This window comes from Entelurus aequoreus, linkage group LG17, assembly GCF_033978785.1.
Source record: "Entelurus aequoreus isolate RoL-2023_Sb linkage group LG17, RoL_Eaeq_v1.1, whole genome shotgun sequence".
In the NCBI taxonomy this organism is placed as follows: Eukaryota; Metazoa; Chordata; class Actinopteri; order Syngnathiformes; family Syngnathidae; genus Entelurus; species Entelurus aequoreus.
Genome location: NC_084747.1, coordinates 1,504,925 through 1,524,482, shown reverse-complemented (window position 1 = coordinate 1,524,482; position 19,558 = coordinate 1,504,925). Strand labels below are relative to the sequence as shown.

The following is a 19,558-nucleotide window of genomic DNA, read 5'->3' as shown; positions in this document are numbered from 1 at the left end:
CTCTTGGCAGAAGTTAGGGTTAGGGTTAAGCTCCGGTTCAGGGGGAACCTGCTTGTACTAACGGGACGGTGGTTGCTGAAACATGATGGACTCCTACGATTGTTGCTGAAACTCGATGGACTCTTGGGAGAAGTTAGGGTTAGGGTTAAGCTCCGGTTCAGGGGGACCTGCTCGTACTGACGGGACGGTGGTTGCTGAAACATGATGGACTCCTACGATTGTTGCTGAAACTCGATGGACTCTTGGGAGAAGTTAGGGTTAGGGTTAAGCTCCGGTTCAGGGGGAACCTGCTCGTACTGACGGGACGGTGGTCGCTGAAACATGATGGACTCTTGGGAGAAATTAGGGTTAGGGTTAAGCTCCGGTTCAGGGGGAACCTGCTCGTACTGACGGGACGGTTGTTGCTGAAACATGATGGACTCTTGGGAGAAGTTAGGGTTAGGGTTAAGCTCCGGTTCAGGGGGAACCTGCTTGTACTGACGGGACGGTGGTCGCTGAAACATGATGGACTCTTGGGAGAAGTTAGGGTTAGGGTTAAGCTCCGGTTCAGGGGGAACCTGCTCGTACTGACAGGACGATTGTTGCTGAAACATGATGGACTCTTGGGAGAGGTTAGGGTTAAGCTCCAGTTCAGGGGGAACCTGCTCGTACTGACGGGACGGTGGTTGCTGAAACATGATGGACTCTTGGGAGAAGTTAGGGTTAGGGTTAAGCTCCGGTTCAGGGGGAACCTGCTCGTACTGACGGGACGGTGGTCGCTGAAACATGATGGACTCTTGGGAGAAGTTAGGGTTAGGGTTAAGCTCCGGTTCAGGGGGAACCTGCTTGTACTGACGGGACGGTGGTTGCTGAAACATGATGGACTCTTGGGAGAAGTTAGGGTTAGGGTTAAGCTCCGGTTCAGGGGGAACCTGCTTGTACTGACGGGACGGTTGTTGCTGAAACATGATGGACTCTTGGGAGAAGTTAGGGTTAGGGTTAAGCTCCGGTTCAGGGGGAACCTGCTCGTACTGACGGGACGGTTGTTGCTGAAACATGATGGACTCTTGGGAGAAGTTAGGGTTAGGGTTAAGCTCCGGTTCAGGGGGAACCTGCTCGTACTGACGGGACGGTGGTCGCTGAAACATGATGGACTCTTGGGAGAGGTTAGGGTTAGGGTTAAGCTCCGGTTCAGGGGGAACCTGCTCGTACTGACGGGACGGTTGTTGCTGAAACATGATGGACTCTTGGGAGAAGTTAGGGTTAGGGTTAAGCTCCGGTTCAGGGGGAACCTGCTCGTACTGACGGGACGGTTGTTGCTGAAACATGATGGACTCTTGGGAGAAGTTAGGGTTAGGGTTAAGCTCCGGTTCAGGGGGAACCTGCTCGTACTGACGGGACGGTTGTTGCTGAAACATGAGGGACTCTTGGGAGAAGTTAGGGTTAGGGTTAAGCTCCGGTTCAGGGGGAACCTGCTCGTACTGACGGGACGGTTGTTGCTGAAACATGGACTCTTGGGAGAAGTTAGGGTTAGGGTTAAGCTCCGGTTCAGGGGGAACCTGCTCGTACTGACGGGACGGTTGTTGCTGAAACATGATGGACTCTTGGGAGAAGTTAGGGTTAGGGTTAAGCTCCGGTTCAGGGCGAACCTGCTCGTACTGACGGGACGGTTGTTGCTGAAACATGATGGACTCTTGGGAGAAGTTAGGGTTAGGGTTAAGCTCCGGTTCAGGGGGAACCTGCTCGTACTGACGGGACGGTTGTTGCTGAAACATGATGGACTCTTGGGAGAAGTTAGGGTTAGGGTTAAGCTCCGGTTCAGGGGGAACCTGCTCGTACTGACGGGACGATTGTTGCTGAAACATGATGGACTCTTGGGAGAAGTTAGGGTTAGGGTTAAGCTCCGGTTCAGGGGGCACCTGCTTGTACTAATGGGACGGTGGTTGCTGAAACATGATGGACTCCTACGATTGTTGCTGAAACTCGATGGACTCTTGGGAGAAGTTAGGGTTAGGGTTAAGCTCCGGTTCAGGGGGAACCTGCTCGTACTGACGGGACGGTGGTCGCTGAAACATGATGGACTCTTGGGAGAAGTTAGGGTTAGGGTTAAGCTCCGGTTCAGGGGGCACCTGCTCGTACTGACGGGACGGTTGTTGCTGAAACATGATGGACTCTTGGGAGAAGTTAGGGTTAGGGTTAAGCTCCGGTTCAGGGGGAACCTGCTCGTACTGACGGGACGGTGGTTGCTGAAACATGATGGACTCTTGGGAGAGGTTAGGGTTAAGTTACGGTTCAGGGGGAACCTGCTTGTACTGACGGGACGGTGGTTGCTGAAACATGATGGACTCTTGGGAGAAGTTAGGGTTAGGGTTAAGCTCCGGTTCAGGGGGAACCTGGTTGTACTGACGGGACGGTGGTTGCTGAAACATGATGGACTCTTGGGAGAGGTTAGGGTTAAGCTCCGGTTCAGGGGGAACCTGCTTGTACTGACGGGACGGTGGTTGCTGAAACATGATGGACTCCTACGATTGTTGCTGAAACTCAATGGACTCTTGGGAGAAGTGGCGAGTTGTGTGCCTGGCGGTTCTTTCCGTCCAAAACATAGAAGATATAGATCTATTTGGAACTGTGATAACAGGTCATCTGCTGATTGGATCGAGCGTTGCTTTGATCTATCGACAAATTGGGAAAGACGATGGCAGTTGTTCAAGGAGCCCAGAGGCTGCCCGTTGTCAATGGAATTCAAATTAGAAGCTTTCCAGTCTGCAAGGCGGATTGAGGATCTACTTGAGAGCCAGAATGGACAATTAAATCAGACAAATGTGTTTGCTCGCTGAAGCAAAAACAATCCTTATCTACAAAGTGGCTCCCTCTACAATGGCCTTGGCAAGGAAGGGTATGCTGGGAACAATCCTTCCCCCATTCTTCAAAGACACCTGGGATGTTGACTCTGTTCCGGGACGCCGAGCGGAGCGACTTCCAGGCTTATAGACAAAACACGCACCCTTGGACTAACACACATACGCACACCAAACCCCACCGCACGTCTTCGCCGCTTCAACCCCGCGCGGTGTGATGACTTACGGAGTTTTGGAGTCTCGGGTTTTTGCGAGCCGTAACATGTGTTTTTATGTGCTTGGAGGGGTTATGCTGGTCTCAAACTGAGCCCCCCCACACCGCCATAGGGAGCTTTAGCTTTTTCTCCTCCTTCTGCCCCCATGTGTTTACCTTTCCTACCCTTTTTTTAAACCCATCAGTCTTCCTGTCCTGCATACCCCTGCACCTGTATGGTATATCTCTGCTCTTGGACGGGTTGTACCCAAAACTAATGGTGTGCAATGACAACAAAGATCTATTCTATTGTTGTTCACGTCACTTCACTCCTTCTTGTCCGCAGAGACGGGCTTCCTGGACGACGTGTCCTACGACAGCATTTCTTTGGGGCCGGGCTACGACCGCCCCTACCAGTTCAACCCCGGTGTGCGGGAGGCCAGAAGCATCCAGCTCTACAAACACCTCAACCTCAAAAGCTGCATCTGGACCTTCGATGCTTTCTACGACATGACGGAGCTCATCGACGTCTGCGGAGGTTCAGTCACCGCAGACTTTCAGGTGAGTTGTTTACCACTTTTTCACCCACCATACCATACCATAGTGCAGCTTCGGATAATATCCTTATGGATATAGGCAGGAATCATATTTTACAGTCAAAGACGTAAGTGTAGACGTAAATGTAGTACGTAAATGTAGTACGTAAGTGTAGTACGTAAGTGTAATACGTAAGTGTAAACGTAAATGTAGTAGGTAAGTGTAGTACGTAAGTATAGACGTAAATGTAGTACGTAAGTGTAGACGTAAGTGTAGTACATACGTGTAGACGTAAGTGTAGTACGTAAGTGTGTACGTAAGTGTAGACGTAAATGTAGTACGTAAGTGTAGAAGTAAGTGTAGTACATATGTGTAGATGTAAGTGTAGTACGTAAGTGTAGACGTAAATGTATTAGGTAAGTGTAGTACGTAAGTGTAGACGTAAATGTAGTACGTAAGTGTAGACGTAAGTGTAGTACATATGTGTAGACGTAAGTGTAGTACGTAAGTGTAGAAGTAAGTGTAGTAGGTACATGTAGACGTAAGTGTAGTACGTAAGTGTGTACGTAAGTGTAGACGTAAATGTAGTACGTAAGTGTAGACGTAAGTGTAGTACATATGTGTAGATGTAAGTGTAGTACGTAAGTGTAGAAGTAAGTGTAGTAGGTACATGTAGACGTAAGTGTAGTACGTAAGTGTGTACGTAAGTGTAGACGTAAATGTAGTACGTAAGTGTAGAAGTAAGTGTAGTAGGTACATGTAGACGTAAGTGTAGTACGTAAGTGTGTACGTAAGTGTAGACGTAAATGTAGTACGTAAGTGTAGACGTAAGTGTAGTACATATGTGTAGATGTAAGTGTAGTACGTAAGTGTAGACGTAAGTGTAGTACATATGTGTAGACGTAAGTGTAGAAGTAAGTGTAGTAGGTACATGTTGAGTTGAGTTGAGTTTGAGTTTATTTCGAACATGCAAGCATACAACATGTAGATGTAAGTGTAGTACGTAAGTGTAGACGTAAATGTAGTACGTAAGTGTAGTACGTAAGTGTAGTACGTAAGTGTAATACGTAAGTGTAGACGTAAATGTAGTAGGTAAGTGTAGTACGTAAATGTAGACGTAAATGTAGTATGTAAGTGTAGACGTAAGTGTTGTACATATGTGTAGACGTAAGTGTAGTACGTAAGTGTAGACGTAAATGTAGACGTAAGTGTTGTACGTAAGTGTAGACGTAAATGTAGTAGGTAAGTGTAGTACGTAAGTGTAGACGTAAATGTAGTACGTAAGTGTAGTACATATGTGTAGACGTAAGTGTAGTACGTAAGTGTAGTAGGTACATGTAGATGTAAGTGTAGTACGTAAGTGTAGACGTAAATGTAGTACGTAAATGTAGTACGTAAGTGTAGTACGTAAGTGTAATACGTAAGTGTAGTACATATGTGTAGATGTAAGTGTAGTACGTAAGTGTAGACGTAAGTGTAGTACATATGTGTAGACGTAAGTGTAGTACATATGTGTAGATGTAAGTGTAGTACGTAAGTGTAGAAGTAAGTGTAGTAGGTACATGTTGAGTTGAGTTGAGTTTGAGTTTATTTCGAACATGCAAGCATACAACATGTAGATGTAAGTGTAGTACGTAAGTGTAGACGTAAATGTAGTACGTAAATGTAGTACGTAAGTGTAGTACGTAAGTGTAGTACGTAAGTGTAATACGTAAGTGTAGACGTAAATGTAGTAGGTAAGTGTAGTACGTAAATGTAGACGTAAATTTAGTATGTAAGTGTAGACGTAAGTGTAGTACATATGTGTAGACGTAAGTGTAGTACGTAAGTGTAGACGTAAATGTAGTAGGTAAGTGTAGTACGTAAGTGTAGACGTAAATGTAGACGTAAGTGTAGTACGTAAGTGTAGACGTAAATGTAGTAGGTAAGTGTAGTACGTAAGTGTAGACGTAAATGTAGTACGTAAGTGTAGTACATATGTGTAGACGTATGTGTAGTACGTAAGTGTAGTAGGTACATGTAGATGTAAGTGTAGTGCGTAAGTGTAGACGTAAATGTAGTACGTAAATGTAGTACGTAAGTGTAGTACGTAAGTGTAATACGTAAGTGTAGACGTAAATGTAGTAGGTAAGTGTAGTACGTAAATGTAGACGTAAATATAGTACGTAAGTGTAGACGTAAATGTAGTACGTAAATGTAGTACGTAAGTGTAGACGTAAATGTAGTACGTAAATGTAGTACGTAAGTGTAGTACGTAAGTGTAGTACGTAAGTTTAATACGTAAGTGTAGACGTAAATGTAGTAGGTAAGTGTAGTACGTAAATGTAGACGTAAATGTAGTATGTAAGTGTAGACGTAAGTGTAGTACATATGTGTAGACGTAAGTGTAGTACGTAAGTGTAGACGTAAATGTAGTAGGTAAGTGTAGTACGTAAGTGTAGACGTAAATGTAGACGTAAGTGTAGTACGTAAGTGTAGACGTAAATGTAGTAGGTAAGTGTAGTACGTAAGTGTAGACGTAAATGTAGTACGTAAGTGTAGTACATATGTGTAGACGTAAGTGTAGTACGTAAGTGTAGTAGGTACATGTAGATGTAAGTGTAGTACGTAAGTGTAGACGTAAATGTAGTACGTAAATGTAGTACGTAAGTGTAATACGTAAGTGTAGACGTAAATGTAGTAGGTAAGTGTAGTACGTAAATGTAGACGTAAATATAGTACGTAAGTGTAGACGTAAATGTAGTACGTAAATGTAGTACGTAAGTGTAGTACGTAAGTGTAGTACGTAAGTGTAATACGTAAGTGTAGACGTAAATGTAGTAGGTAAGTGTAGTACGTAAGTGTAGACGTAAATGTAGTACGTAAGTGTAGACGTAAGTGTAGTACGTAAGTGTAGTACGTAAGTGTAGACGTAAATGTAGTACGTAAGTGTAGTACATATGTGTAGACGTAAGTGTAGTACGTAAGTGTAGTAGGTACATGTAGATGTAAGTGTAGTACGTAAGTGTAGACGTAAATCTAGTACGTAAATGTAGTACGTAAGTGTAATACGTAAGTGTAGACGTAAATGTAGTAGGTAAGTGTAGTACGTAAATGTAGACGTAAATATAGTACGTAAGTGTAGACATAAGTGTAGTACATATGTGTAGACGTAAGTGTAGACGTAAATGTAGTAGGTAAGTGTAGTACGTAAGTGTAGACGTAAATGTAGTACGCAAGTGTAGACGTAAATGTAGTACGCAAGTGTAGACGTAAGTGTAGTACATATGTGTAGACGTAAGTGTAGTACGTAAGTGTAGAAGTAAGTGTAGTAGGTACATGTAGACGTAAGTGTAGACGTAAATGTAGTACGTAAGTGTAGTACATATGTGTAGATGTAAGTGTAGTACGTAAGTGTAGACGTAAATGTAGTAGGTAAGTGTAGTACGTAAGTGCAGACGTAAATGTAGTACGTAAGTGTAGACGTAAGTGTAGTACATATGTGTAGACGTAAGTGTAGTACGTAAGTGTAGAAGTAAGTGTAGTAGGTACATGTAGACGTAAGTGTAGTACGTAAGTGTGTACGTACGTGTAGACGTAAATGTAGTACGTAAGTGTAGACGTAAGTGTAGTACATATGTGTAGACGTAAGTGTAGTACGTAAGTGTAGACGTAAATGTATTAGGTAAGTGTAGTACGTAAGTGTAGACGTAAATGTAGTACGTAAGTGTAGACGTAAGTGTAGTACATATGTGTAGACGTAAGTGTAGTACGTAAGTGTAGAAGTAAGTGTAGTAGGTACATGTAGACGTAAGTGTAGTACGTAAGTGTGTACGTAAGTGTAGACGTAAATGTAGTACGTAAGTGTAGACGTAAGTGTAGTACATATGTGTAGATGTAAGTGTAGTACGTAAGTGTAGACGTAAATGTAGTAGGTAAGTGTAGTACGTAAGTGTAGACGTAAGTGTAGTACATATGTGTAGACGTAAGTGTAGTACGTAAGTGTAGAAGTAAGTGTAGTACATATGTGTAGACGTAAGTGTAGTACGTAAGTGTAGAAGTAAGTGTAGTAGGTACATGTAGACGTAAGTGTAGTACGTAAGTGTAGTACGTAAGTGTGTACGTAAGTGTAGACGTAAATGTAGTACGTAAGTGTAGACGTAAGTGTAGTACATATGTGTAGATGTAAGTGTAGACGTAAGTGTAGTACATATGTGTAGACGTAAGTGTAGTACATATGTGTAGACGTAAGTGTAGTACGTAAGTGTAGAAGTAAGTGTAGTAGGTACGTGTAGACGTAAGTGTAGTACGTAAGTGTGTACGTAAGTGTAGACGTAAATGTAGTACGTAAGTGTAGACGTAAGTGTAGTACATATGTGTAGATGTAAGTGTAGTACGTAAGTGTAGACGTAAGTGTAGTACATATGTGTAGACGTAAGTGTAGTACGTAAATGTAGTACGTAAGTGTAGTACGTAAGTGTAGACGTAAATGTAGTACGTAAATGTAGTACGTAAGTGTAGTACGTAAGTGTAGACGTAAATGTAGTAGGTAAGTGTAGTACGTAAATGTAGACGTAAATGTAGTATGTAAGTGTAGACGTAAGTGTAGTACATATGTGTAGACGTAAGTGTAGTACGTAAGTGTAGACGTAAATGTAGTAGGTACATGTAGATGTAAGTGTAGTACGTAAGTGTAGACGTAAATGTAGTAGGTAAGTGTAGTACGTAAGTGTAGACGTAAATGTAGTACGTAAGTGTAGACGTAAGTGTAGTATGTAAGTGTAGACGTAAATGTAGTAGGTAAGTGTAGACGTAAATGTAGTACGTAAGTGTAATACATATGTGTAGACGTAAGTGTAGTGCGTAAGTGTAGTAGGTAAGTGTAGACGTAAATGTAGATGTAAGTGTAGTACGTAAGTGTAGAAGTAAATGTAGTACGTAAATGTAGTACGTAAGTGTAGTACGTAAGTGTAATACGTAAGTGTAGACGTAAATGTAGTAGGTAAGTGTAGTACGTAAATGTAGACGTAAATATAGTACGTAAGTGTAGACGTAAGTGTAGTACATATGTGTAGACGTAAGTGTAGACGTAAATGTAGTAGGTAAGTGTAGTACGTAAGTGTAGACGTAAATGTAGTACGTAAGTGTAGACGTAAGTGTAGTACATATGTGTAGACGTAAGTGTAGAAGTAAGTGTAGTAGGTACATGTAGATGTAAGTGTAGTACGTAAGTGTACACGTAAACGTAGATGTAAGTGTAGACATAAGTGTAGATGTAAGTATAGTACGTAAGTGTAGTACGTACAGTATGTGTAGACCTAAGTGTAGGACGTAAGTGTAGTACATAAGTGTAGACGTAAGTGCAGTAGGTACATGTAGACGCAAGTGTAGTACGTAAGTGTAAACGTAAGTGTAGTACGTAAGTGTAGACGTAAATGTAGTACGTAAGTGTAGACGTAAGTGTAGTAGGTACATGTAGACGTAAGTGTAGTACGTAAGTGTAAATGTAAGTGTAGTACGTAAGTGTAGACGTAAATGTAGTACGTAAGTGTAGACATAAGTGTAGTACATATGTGTAGACGTAAGTGTAGTACATATGTGTAGACGTAAGTGCAGTACGTAAGTGTAGAAGTAAGTGTAGTAGGTACATGTAGACGTAAGTGTAGTACGTAAGTGTAGACGTAAACGTAGATGTAAGTGTAGACATAAGTGTAGATGTAAGTATAGTACGTAAGTGTAGTACGTACAGTATGTGTAGACATAAGTGTAGTACGTAAGTGTAGTACATAAGTGTAGACGTAAGTGTAGTAGGTACATGTAGACGTAAGTGTAGTACGTAAGTGTAAACGTAAGTGTAATAAGTAAGTTTAGTACGTAAGTGCACAAGTACAGTAAGTGTAGTAGGTATGTGTAGACCTAAGTGTAGACATAAGTGTATTACGTACATGTAGACCTAAGTGTAGACGTACGTGTAGATGTAAGTTTAGTACGTAAGAGTAGTACATAAGTGTAGACGTAAGTGTAGTACGTACGTGTATACATAAGTGTAGTACACAAGTGTAGACGTAAGTGTAGTACGTAAGAGTAGTACGTACGTGTAGAACATAAGTGTAGTACGTAAGTGTAGTACGTACCGTAAGTGTAGTACGTAAGTGTAGAAGTACAGTGAGTGTAGTAGGTACCGTAAGTGTAGTACGTAAGTGTAGTACATAAGTGTAGACTTAAGTGTAGTATGTACGTGTAGACGTACGTGTAGTACGTACATGTAGACTTAAGTGTGGTACGTACATGTAGACTTAAGTGTAGTAGGTAAGTGTAGTACGTAAGTGTAGTACGTAAATGTAGATGTAAATTGTCTTTGCTATTAAGTGAAATGTGTTTTGTTGAGTCCTACAAAGTGTTTATACTGTAAGTATTGTACTTGTTACACAGTTTGATTGCTTGTAGTTTTCACTAACACATTGGGAGGAGCTGACATTGCCATGTAAAATGACTAATGCTAATCAGTAGCATGTCTATGGCATATGCCATGTCAAATTAGCAACAAGCTAGTGCGTTTGTTTGATGTTTAATGTCACACAGAAGTCATTTTGTTTCAGTTATGTTGACCCACTTTGGCTATTTTGTCTCAGTTATGTTGACCCACTTTGGCTATTTTGTCTAAGTTATGTTGACCCACTTTGGCTATTTTGTCTAAGTTATGTTGACCCACTTTGGGTATTTTGTCTAAGTTATGTTGACCCACTTTGGCTATTTTGTCTAAGTTATGTTGACCCATTTTGGCTATTTTGTCCAAGTTATGTTGACCCACTTTGGGTATTTTGTCTCAGTTATGTTGACCCACTTTGGGTATTTTGTCTCAGTTATGTTGACCCACTTTGGCTATTTTGTCTAAGTTATGTTGACCCACTTTGGCTATTTTGTCTAAGTTATGTTGACCCACTTTGGGTATTTTGTCTAAGTTATGTTGACCCACTTTGGCTATTTTGTCTAAGTTATGTTGACCCACTTTGGCTATTTTGTCTAAGTTATGTTGACCCACTTTGGCTATTTTGTCTAAGTTATGTTGACCCACTTTGGCTATTTTGTCTAAGTTATGTTGACCCACTTTGGCTATTTTGTCTAAGTTATGTTGACCCACTTTGGCTATTTTTTAGTCAAGTTTCTCAGAAGGCTCACCATCTGTCTGCTAAGCTAGCAAGAAGACACGTTAGCGGCAGTTCTATCTGTTATTGATGATCTCTAGTCAAATGACTCCACAGGTGTACCTAACATCAGAGTCACCTGGTTGAGAACTTCAGTCTTCTTGTGTTGTGGTCTGTCCTCCAGGTGCGGGACTCTGCTCAGTCCTTCCTGACGGTCCAGGTCCCGCTCTACGTGTCCTACATCTACGTGACGGCGCCCAGAGGCTGGGCTTCTCTGGAGCATCACACCGAGATGGACTTCTCCTTCTTCTACGACACTGTGCTCTGGAGGACAGGTCCTGGTCCCGGTCCCGGTCCCGATCCTGGTCCTGGTTCTCGCTGGCATCCTGACTCTCTCCTTCCCTGTGTGCAGGCATCCAGACCGACAGCGTCCTCTCCGCCCGGCTGCAGATCATCAGGATCTACATCCGCCAGGACGGACGTCTGGTCATCGACTTTAAGACGCACGCCAAGTTTAGAGGTGACTTCTCAAAGTCCAACTTCAAGTCCTCTCTGCTCCGTGAAGACATTCTGTGTCTTACCTCGCTTTTTAGGCCAGTTTGTCCCAGACCATCACACCCTGCCTGGACACAAGTCCCACCTTCTGGCTCCAGACCACCTTGGAGGCATGGACTTTGACATCCAACTGCTGTGGAGCGCACAGACCTTTGACTCGCCCTACCAGCTGTGGAGGGCCACCAGCTCCTACAGCAGGTCTGGGTTAGGTTTATAAGTTCAGGTTAGGTTTAGGGTAGGTTAAGGTTATGTTTGGGTTAGGTGTAGGTTAGGTTTAGGGTCGGTTTGGGTTAGGTGTGGGCTAAAGTCTGGGTGACATTTGGGTTAGGTTTGGGTTAAGTTTATGTATGTTAAGTTTATTTTAGGTTTGGGTTAAGTTCTGGGTGAAGTTGGGTTAACTTTGGCGTAAATTTGGGTAAAGTTTGGGTTAGGTTTTGGTTAAGTTTTGGTTAAATGTGGGGAAGGTTTGGGTAAATTTGGGTTAATTTTGGGTTAGGTTTTGGTTAAGTTTCAGTTAAATGTGGGGAAAGTTTGAGTAAGTTTGTGTTTAAGTTTGGATTAGGTTTCTTGGTAAAGTTTGGGTAAGGTTCAGGTTAGGTTCCTGTTAAGTTTAGGGTAGGTTAAGGTTATGTTTGGGTTAGGTGTAGGTTAGGTTTGGGTTAATTTTAGGTTAGGTGTGGGCTAAAGTCTGGGTGAAATTTGGGTTAGGTTTAGGTTAAGTTTATTATGTTAAGTTTATTTTAGGTTTGGGTTAAGTTCCGGGTGAAGTTGGGTTAACTTTGGCGTAAATTTGGGTTAGGTTTGGTTAAGTTTTGGTTAAATTTGGGTTAGGTTTGAGGTAGGTTTAGGTTAAAATTTGGGTTAAGTTTGGTGTATATTTGGGTTAATTTTGAGTTACGTTTAGGGTAGGTTAAGGTTATGTTTGGGTTAGGTGTAGTTTAGAGTTAATTTTAGGGTTGATTTGGGATAGGTGTGGGCTAAAGTCCGGGTAAAACTTGGTTTAGGTATGGATTAGGTTTAGGTTAAGTTTATCTATGTTAAGTTTTATTTTAGGTTTGGGTTAAGTTCCGGGTGAAGTTGGGTTAAGTTTGGCGTAAATTTGGGTAAAGTTTGGGTTAGGTTTTGGTTAAGTTTTGGTTAAATGTGGGGAAGGTTTGGGTAAATTTGGGTTCATTTTGGGTTAGGTTTTGGTTAAGTTTTGGTTAAATGTGGGGAAAGTTTGGGTAAGTTTGTGTTTAAGTTTGGGTTAGGTTTCTTGGTAAAGTTTGGGTAAGGTTCAGGTTAGGTTCCTGTTAAGTTTAGGGTAGGTTAAGGTTATGTTTGGGTTAGGTGTAGGTTAGGTTTGGGTTAATTTTAGGGTCGGTTTTGGTTAGGTGTGGGCTAAAGTCTGGGTGAAATTTGGGTTAGGTTTAAGTTAAGTTTATGTATGTTAAGTTTATTTTAGGTTTGGGTTAAGTTCCGGGTGAAGTTGGGTTAACTTTGGCGTAAATTTGGGTTAGGTTTGGTTAAGTTTTGGTTAAATTTGGGTTAGGTTTGAGGTAGGTTTAGGTTAAAATTTGTGTTAAGTTTGAGTTACGTTTAGGGTAGGTTAAGGTTATGTTTGGGTTAGGTGTAGTTTAGGGTTAATTTTAGGGTTGATTTGGGATAGGTGTGGGCTAAAGTCCGGGTAAAACTTGGTTTAGGTATGGATTAGGTTTAGGTTAAGTTTATGTATGTTAAGTTTATTTTAGGTTTGGGTTAAGTTCTGGGTTAAGTTCTGGGTGAAGTTGGGTTAACTTTGGTGTAAATTTGGGTAAAGTTTGGGTTAGGTTTTGGTTAAGTTTCGGTTAAATTTGGGGAAGGTTTGGGTACATTTGGGTTAAGTTTGTGTTTAAGTTTGGGTTAGGTTTCTTGGTCAAGTTTGGGTAATGTTCAGGTTAGGTTCTAGGTAAGTTTAAAGTAGGTTAAGGTCATGTTTGGGTTAGGTGTATGTTAGGTTTGGGTTAATTTTAGGGTCGATTTGGGTCAAGTTTGGGTTAGGTGTGGGCTAAAGTCTGGGTGAAATTTGGGTTAGGTTTAGGTTAAGTTTATGTATGTTTATTTTAGGTTTGGGTTAAGTTCCAGGTGAAGTTGGCTTAAATTTGGGTAAGGTTTGGGTTAGGTTTTGGTTATGTTTCGGGTAAATTTGGGTTAAGTTTGTGCTTAAGTTTGGGTTAGGGTTAGGGTTGGGGTTAGGGTTAGGGTTAACCCTTTTGGTAAAGTTTGGGTTAGGTTTGGGGCAGGTTTGAGTTTAGTTTGGGTAAGGTTTCAGTTATGTTCGGGTAAATTTGGGTTAAGTTTGTGTTAGGTTTTTGGTAAAGTTTGGGTTAGGTTGGAGCTAAATTTGGGTTAGGGTTTGGTTATGTTTGGGGTAGGTTGGAATTAAGTTTGGGTTAGGTTTTTTGGTCAACTTTGGGTTAGATTTTGGTTAGGGTTTGGTTATGTTTGGAGTTAAGTTTGAGTTAGGGTTCTAAGCATGTCTTTATGCACCTGGTCTGGGACTCAATAAGGGTTCTTCCCCAAAGTGTTCCAGAAAGGTTGACTGTGATTGATGAAGATCTGAATGTTGTGGTCTCCAACAGGAAGGACTACTCTGGAGAGTACACGGTCTTGTTGATCCCGTGCACGGTCCAGCCCACTCAGCCATGGATGGATCCTGGAGACAAACCTCTGTCCTGCACGGCTCACGCTCCCGAGAAGTCCGCTTCTTCATAAAACATGGTCCTTTCAGCTCTCTGACTGCCTCATGGTCTGTGTTGTGCTTTTCCCTGTCAGGTTCCTGGTGCCCATCGCCTTCCAGCAGACCAACCGTCCCGTGCCCGTGGTCTACAGCCTGAACACGGAGTTCCAGCTGTGCAACAACGAGAAGGTCTTCACCATGGACCCGGCCTCCGCTGACGTCTCCATGGCCGAGATGGACTACAAGGGCGCCTTCTCCATGGGTACCAAAGACCTGGCCCTGGTTTTGTCCATGATGGCTCTGTAACAATCCTTCTGTGCAGGTCAGACTCTGTACGGCCGTGTGCTGTGGAACCCTGACCAGAACCTGAACGCGGCCTACAGACTCCAGCTGGAGAAGGTCTACCTGTGCACCGGCAAGGACGGCTACGTTCCGTTCTTCGACCCCACAGGGACTCTCTACAACGAGGGCCCGCAGTACGGATGCATCCAGAACAGCAAGAACCTCAAACACCGCTTCCTCGTTCTGGTACTTAGTTACTTTATTACTCTATTACTTTATTAGTTACTCTATTACTTTATTAGTTACTTCATTACTTTATTAGTCAGTATGGATGCATCCAGAACAGCAAGAACCTCAAACACCGCTTCCTCGTTCTGGTACTTAGATACTTTATTACTCTATTACTTTATTAGTTACTCTATTACTTTATTAGTTACTTCATTACTTTATTAGTCAGTACGGATGCATCCAGAACAGCAAGAACCTCAAACACCGCTTCCTCGTTCTGGTACTTAGTTACTTTATTACTCTATTACTTTATTAGTTACTCTATTACTTTATTAGTTACTTCATTACTTTATTAGTCAGTACGGATGCATCCAGAACAGCAAGAACCTCAAACACCGCTTCCTTGTTCTGGTACTTAGTTACTTTATTACTCTATTACTTTATTAGTTACTTCATTACTTTATTAGTCAGTACGGATGCATCCAGAACAGCAAGAACCTCAAACACCGCTTCCTTGTTCTGGTACTTAGTTACTTTATTACTTTATTAGTTACTTCATTACTTTATTAGTTACTTACTTTATTACTCTATTACTTTATTAGTTACTTACTTCATTACTTTATTAGTTACTTATTTCTTTACTTTATTAGTTACTTACTTCATTACTTTATTAGTTACTTATTTACTTAATGACTTACTTTATTACCTAATTACTTACTTTCTTATTTACCTATTCACTTACTTATTTACTTCATTGCTTATTTAGTTGCTTCATTACCTAATTTCTTATTTACTTTCTTATTTACTTAATTACTTGCTTACTGTCTTATTTACTTAATTACCTAATTACTTACTTACCTAATTACCTATTTAGTTACTTCATTGCTTATTTACTTAAGTACCGAATTACTTATTTCTTATTTAATTTTGTATTTACTTAATTACTCAATTACTTACCTAATTACCTGTTTACTTACCTAATGACTTACTTGCTTATACATACTTAATTACTTTTACTTCCTATTTACTTACTTACTTATACTTGGTTGTTTATTTACTGTCTTACCTACTTACTTACTTAACTACTTATACTTACTTAATGACTTACTTTCTTATGTACTAACTTAATTGCTTGCTTACATATTTTACTTAATTCTTCTTCTTCTCCTTTTTCTTCTCCTTTTTCTTCTTCTTTTTCTTTTTCTTCTTCTTCTCCTTCTTCATCTTCTTCTTCTCATTTTTCTTCTTCTTCTTCTTCTTCTTCTCCTTGTTCTTCTTTTTCTTCTTCTTCTCCTTCATCTTTTTCTTCTCCTTCATCTTCTTCTTTTCATTTTTCTTCTTCTTTTTCTTTTTCTTCTTCTTCTTCTCCTTTTTCTCCTTTTTCTTCTTCTTCTCCTTCTTCATCTTCTTCTCATTTTTCTTCTTCTTCTTCTTTTTCTTTTTCTTCTTCTTCTTCTTGTTCTTCTTCTCCTTCTTCTTTTTCTTCTTCTTTTTCTTTTTCTTCTTTTTCTTCTTTTTTCTTTTTCTTCTTCTTCTTCTTCTTTTTCTCCTTCTTCTTCTTGTTCTTCTTCTTCTCCTTTTTCTCCTTCTTTTTCTTCTTCTTCTTCTCCTTCATCTTCTTCTCATTTTTCTTCTTATTTTTCTTTTTATTCTTCTTGTTCTTCTTCTTCTCCTTTTTCTCCTTATTTTTCTTCTTCTTCTCCTTCTCCTTCTTCATCTTCTTCTTCTTTTTCTTCTTCTTTTTCTTTTTCTTCTTCTTCTTTTTCTTTTTCTCCTTTTTCTTCTTGTTCTTATTGTTCTTCTCCTTCTTCTTCTTCTTCTTCTTCTTCTTGTTCTTCTTCTCCTTTTTCTCCTTCTTTTTCTTCTTCTTCTTCTCCTTCTTCATCTTCTTCTTCTCATTTTTCTTCTTCTTTTTCTTCTTCTCCTTCTTTGTCTTCTTCTTTTTGTCTTTTTTTCTTCTTCTTTTTCTTCTTCTTTTTCTTCTTCTTCTTCTCCTTCTTCATCTTCTTCTTGTTCTTGTTCTTCTTCTTCTTCTCCTTTTTCTCCTTCTTTTTATTCTTCTCCTTCTTCTTGTTCTTCTTCTTCTCCTTTTTCTCCTATTTTTTTTCATCTCCTTCTTTATCTTCTTCTTTTCACTTTTCTTCTTCTTCTTTTTTTTCTTCTTCTTCTCATTTTTCTTCTTTTTCTTCTTCTCAATTTTCTTTTTTTTCTCCTCCCCCTCCTCCTCCTCCCCCCCTCCCCCTCCTCCTCCTCCCCCTCCCCCCCCCCCCTCCCCCCCCTCCCCCCCCTCCATGATGTGTGCAGGACCGCAAGCAACCAGATGTTTGTCATGAATATTTCCACGACGTTCCCTTCGAGGCCAACTTTGCGTCTGACGTTGGCGACTTGAGTTCCGTGTCCGCCATGCCGGGCGTGGACGGCTTCGTCATGAAGGTGGACGCCCTGTACAAGGTGGGAGGAGCTTCACCAGGGGGGCGGAGTCTGTGGGCACCCTGTGGTGACGAGTCCATTCAGAATCCAGTCTCCATTCAAAGTGATTGTTGCAGGGTATTGTTTGGATGAATCCTTGGAATGGAACAAAATGGCTTCTAATAAAAAAAATGTTTTAAATTAATTAATTTGAACAAAAATGAACAGAAGAAAAAGTTGTTGATTGTGGTCCTCCTGGCAGGTGGAGGCGGGGCATCAGTGGTACCTGCAGGTCATCTACGTCATCGGTCCCGAGTCGCGCTCCGGGCCCAGGATCCGCCGCTCTCTCACCTCCCCGCTCGCTCGCCCCCAGCGGGACCTGGCGGAGGTCAGCGGGCACCTGGCGCTGGACGAGTCGCTCATCTACGACAACGAGGGCGACCAGGTGAAGAACGGCACCAACATGAAGTCGCTGCGCCTGGCGAGCGCCGCCCCGGCCGGTGCCTTCACCGCCCGGGTGGGCAGCTCGGTGGGCGGGGGGGTGGCCGCCCTGGCCCTGCTGGTCCTGGTCCTGCTGGCGTCCTGCTTCCTGTTCCGCCGCCACCAACGCCGCTCGGCAACTAGCAAGGGGGCGCAGGAGGACTACCCCCTCAACACCAAGGTGCAGGTGTGCTTGGACAGGTGTGTGGAGAAGAAGTTCAGCAGCTGCACCGTCACCAACGTCAACGTGCTCCACCGCCACCAGCAGGTCGGCAAGGTCAAAGAGGTCAACCTGGAGGTCAAGCTTCACAACAACCTCCATGACGGCACCGAGGTGTGACCCGCCCACGTTCTATTTTCTTACTTCTTTTTATACCGCTCCCAAAGAAGGGAAGTTGCAGATGAGCAAGGCAGCGTCACCACCGAGCTACCTCACACTAACACGCTTCCACTTTTCTACACCCGCGCACGTTTGGGCCGAGTCCACACCACAACAACTCCTCTTCAAACCTTCCTTCCCTTCTTCACATTCTAAAGAGCACTAGAAAGTTATTTCAACAATTTGAATGGGCGTCGTTCAATCTAAAAGGCTAGCATGCAACCTTAGCGCGCTAACGTTAGCTTGTTATAATGGGAAGAGTTAGCATACTTGCAAGATGGCGACATGTCCCAAAACCAATTAATTGTGGCTTTACATGATGCAAATGAGCTAAAATGCTAGCATAATACGTTAGCATGCTAACATTAGCACGATGACGTAGGAAAAGTTAGCGCTCTTTTAAGACGGTCCCAGGTATTTGAAAGCCATGATTAAGTTCAAGCAAAAAAAAATATTGCTAAAATGTTAGCAACAAACATTAGCATGCTAACATTAGCATGATAACCTGGGAAAGGTCAGGATACTTCTAAAATGGCGGCAAACATGCAAAACCATGCTTTTTAAAGGTTCAAACAAATACAATTTGCTAAAATGCTAGCATAAAACATTAGCCTGCTAACATTAGCACGATGACGTAGGAAAAGTTAGCGCTCTTTTAAGACGGTCCCAGGTATTTGAAAGCCATGATTGTTAAGTTTAAGCAAAAAAAAAAGCTAAAATGTTAGCAACAAACATTAGCATGCTAACTTTAGCTTGATAACCTAGGAAAGGTCAGGATACTTCTAAAATGGCGCCAAACATCCAAAACCATGATTTTTAAAGGTTGGAACAAATACAATTTGCTAAAATGCTAGCATAAAACATTAGCCTGCTAACATTAGCACGATGACGTAGGAAAACTTAGCGCTCTTTTAAGACGGTCCCAGGTATTTGAAAGCCATGATTGTTAAGTTTAAGCAAAAAAAATAAAAATAGCTAAAATGTTAGCAACAAACATTAGCATGATAACCTAGAAAAGGTCAGGATACTTCTACAAATGGCGGCAAACATCCAAAACCATGATTTTTTCTTTAAGGTTCGAACAAATACAATTTGCTAAAATGCTAGCATAAAGCGATAGCATGCTAACGTGAGCATGAAAAGTCAACATACTTTTAAGATGGTACCAAGTATCAAAAGCCATGATTTTTTTTTGGTTTAAACGAATAGAATTAGCAAGCATGCTAGCATATTATGTTAGCATGCTAACATATAATTATAATTGTTAAGGTTAAACATACAACATTTGCGAAAATGCCAGCATAAAAGTTATCATGATGACATAAAAAAATTAGCATACTTCAAAGATGGCGCCATATGTCCAGAGCCATCATTTTTAGGTTCAAACAAACACAATTTGCTAAAATGTTAGCATAAAACGATAGCATGCCATCGTGAGCATGAGAATGGAGAAAAATTCAACATACTTTTAAAATGTTACCAAGTATCAAAAGCCATGAGTTTTTGGTTCAAATGGATACAATTAGCAAATATGCTAGCATAAAACGTTACCATGCTAATGTTAACATGATGACACAGGAAAAATCTGCAAATTTCTAAGATGGCGCCAACTATCAAAAGCCATGATTTTTAAGGTTAAACACACAAAAGTAGCTAAAAGGCTAGCAAGAAACATTAACATGCTAACGCAGAAAAATTTAGCATACTCTTAAGACGGCGCTAAGTCTCAAAATCCACGGGTTTTAAGGTTACACATCCAGAATTAGCTAGATGCTAGCATAAAACATTAGCATGATGTTACAGGAAAAGTTAGCATACTTCTAAGTTGGCGCCAAA

At 41.4% G+C, this 19,558-nt stretch overlaps 1 protein-coding gene across 1 annotated transcript in view; it reads left to right on the top strand.

Moving 5' to 3' along the window:
- LOC133632134 (extracellular matrix organizing protein FRAS1-like) overlaps positions 1–19,558 on the top strand; it is a 232,969-nt gene that overhangs the window by 211,613 nt on the left and 1,798 nt on the right. Inside the window, exons 65-73 of the mRNA XM_062024375.1 lie at positions 3,377–3,591; positions 10,876–11,026; positions 11,104–11,211; positions 11,285–11,444; positions 13,847–13,963; positions 14,040–14,206; positions 14,267–14,472; positions 16,759–16,905; positions 17,126–19,558. The exon at positions 17,126–19,558 is cut by the window's right edge and continues 1,798 nt beyond it. Coding sequence (XP_061880359.1) covers positions 3,377–3,591; positions 10,876–11,026; positions 11,104–11,211; positions 11,285–11,444; positions 13,847–13,963; positions 14,040–14,206; positions 14,267–14,472; positions 16,759–16,905; positions 17,126–17,683 — 1,829 coding nt within the window. The 3' untranslated portion in view covers positions 17,684–19,558. The remainder of the gene's footprint in view (positions 1–3,376; positions 3,592–10,875; positions 11,027–11,103; positions 11,212–11,284; positions 11,445–13,846; positions 13,964–14,039; positions 14,207–14,266; positions 14,473–16,758; positions 16,906–17,125) is intronic.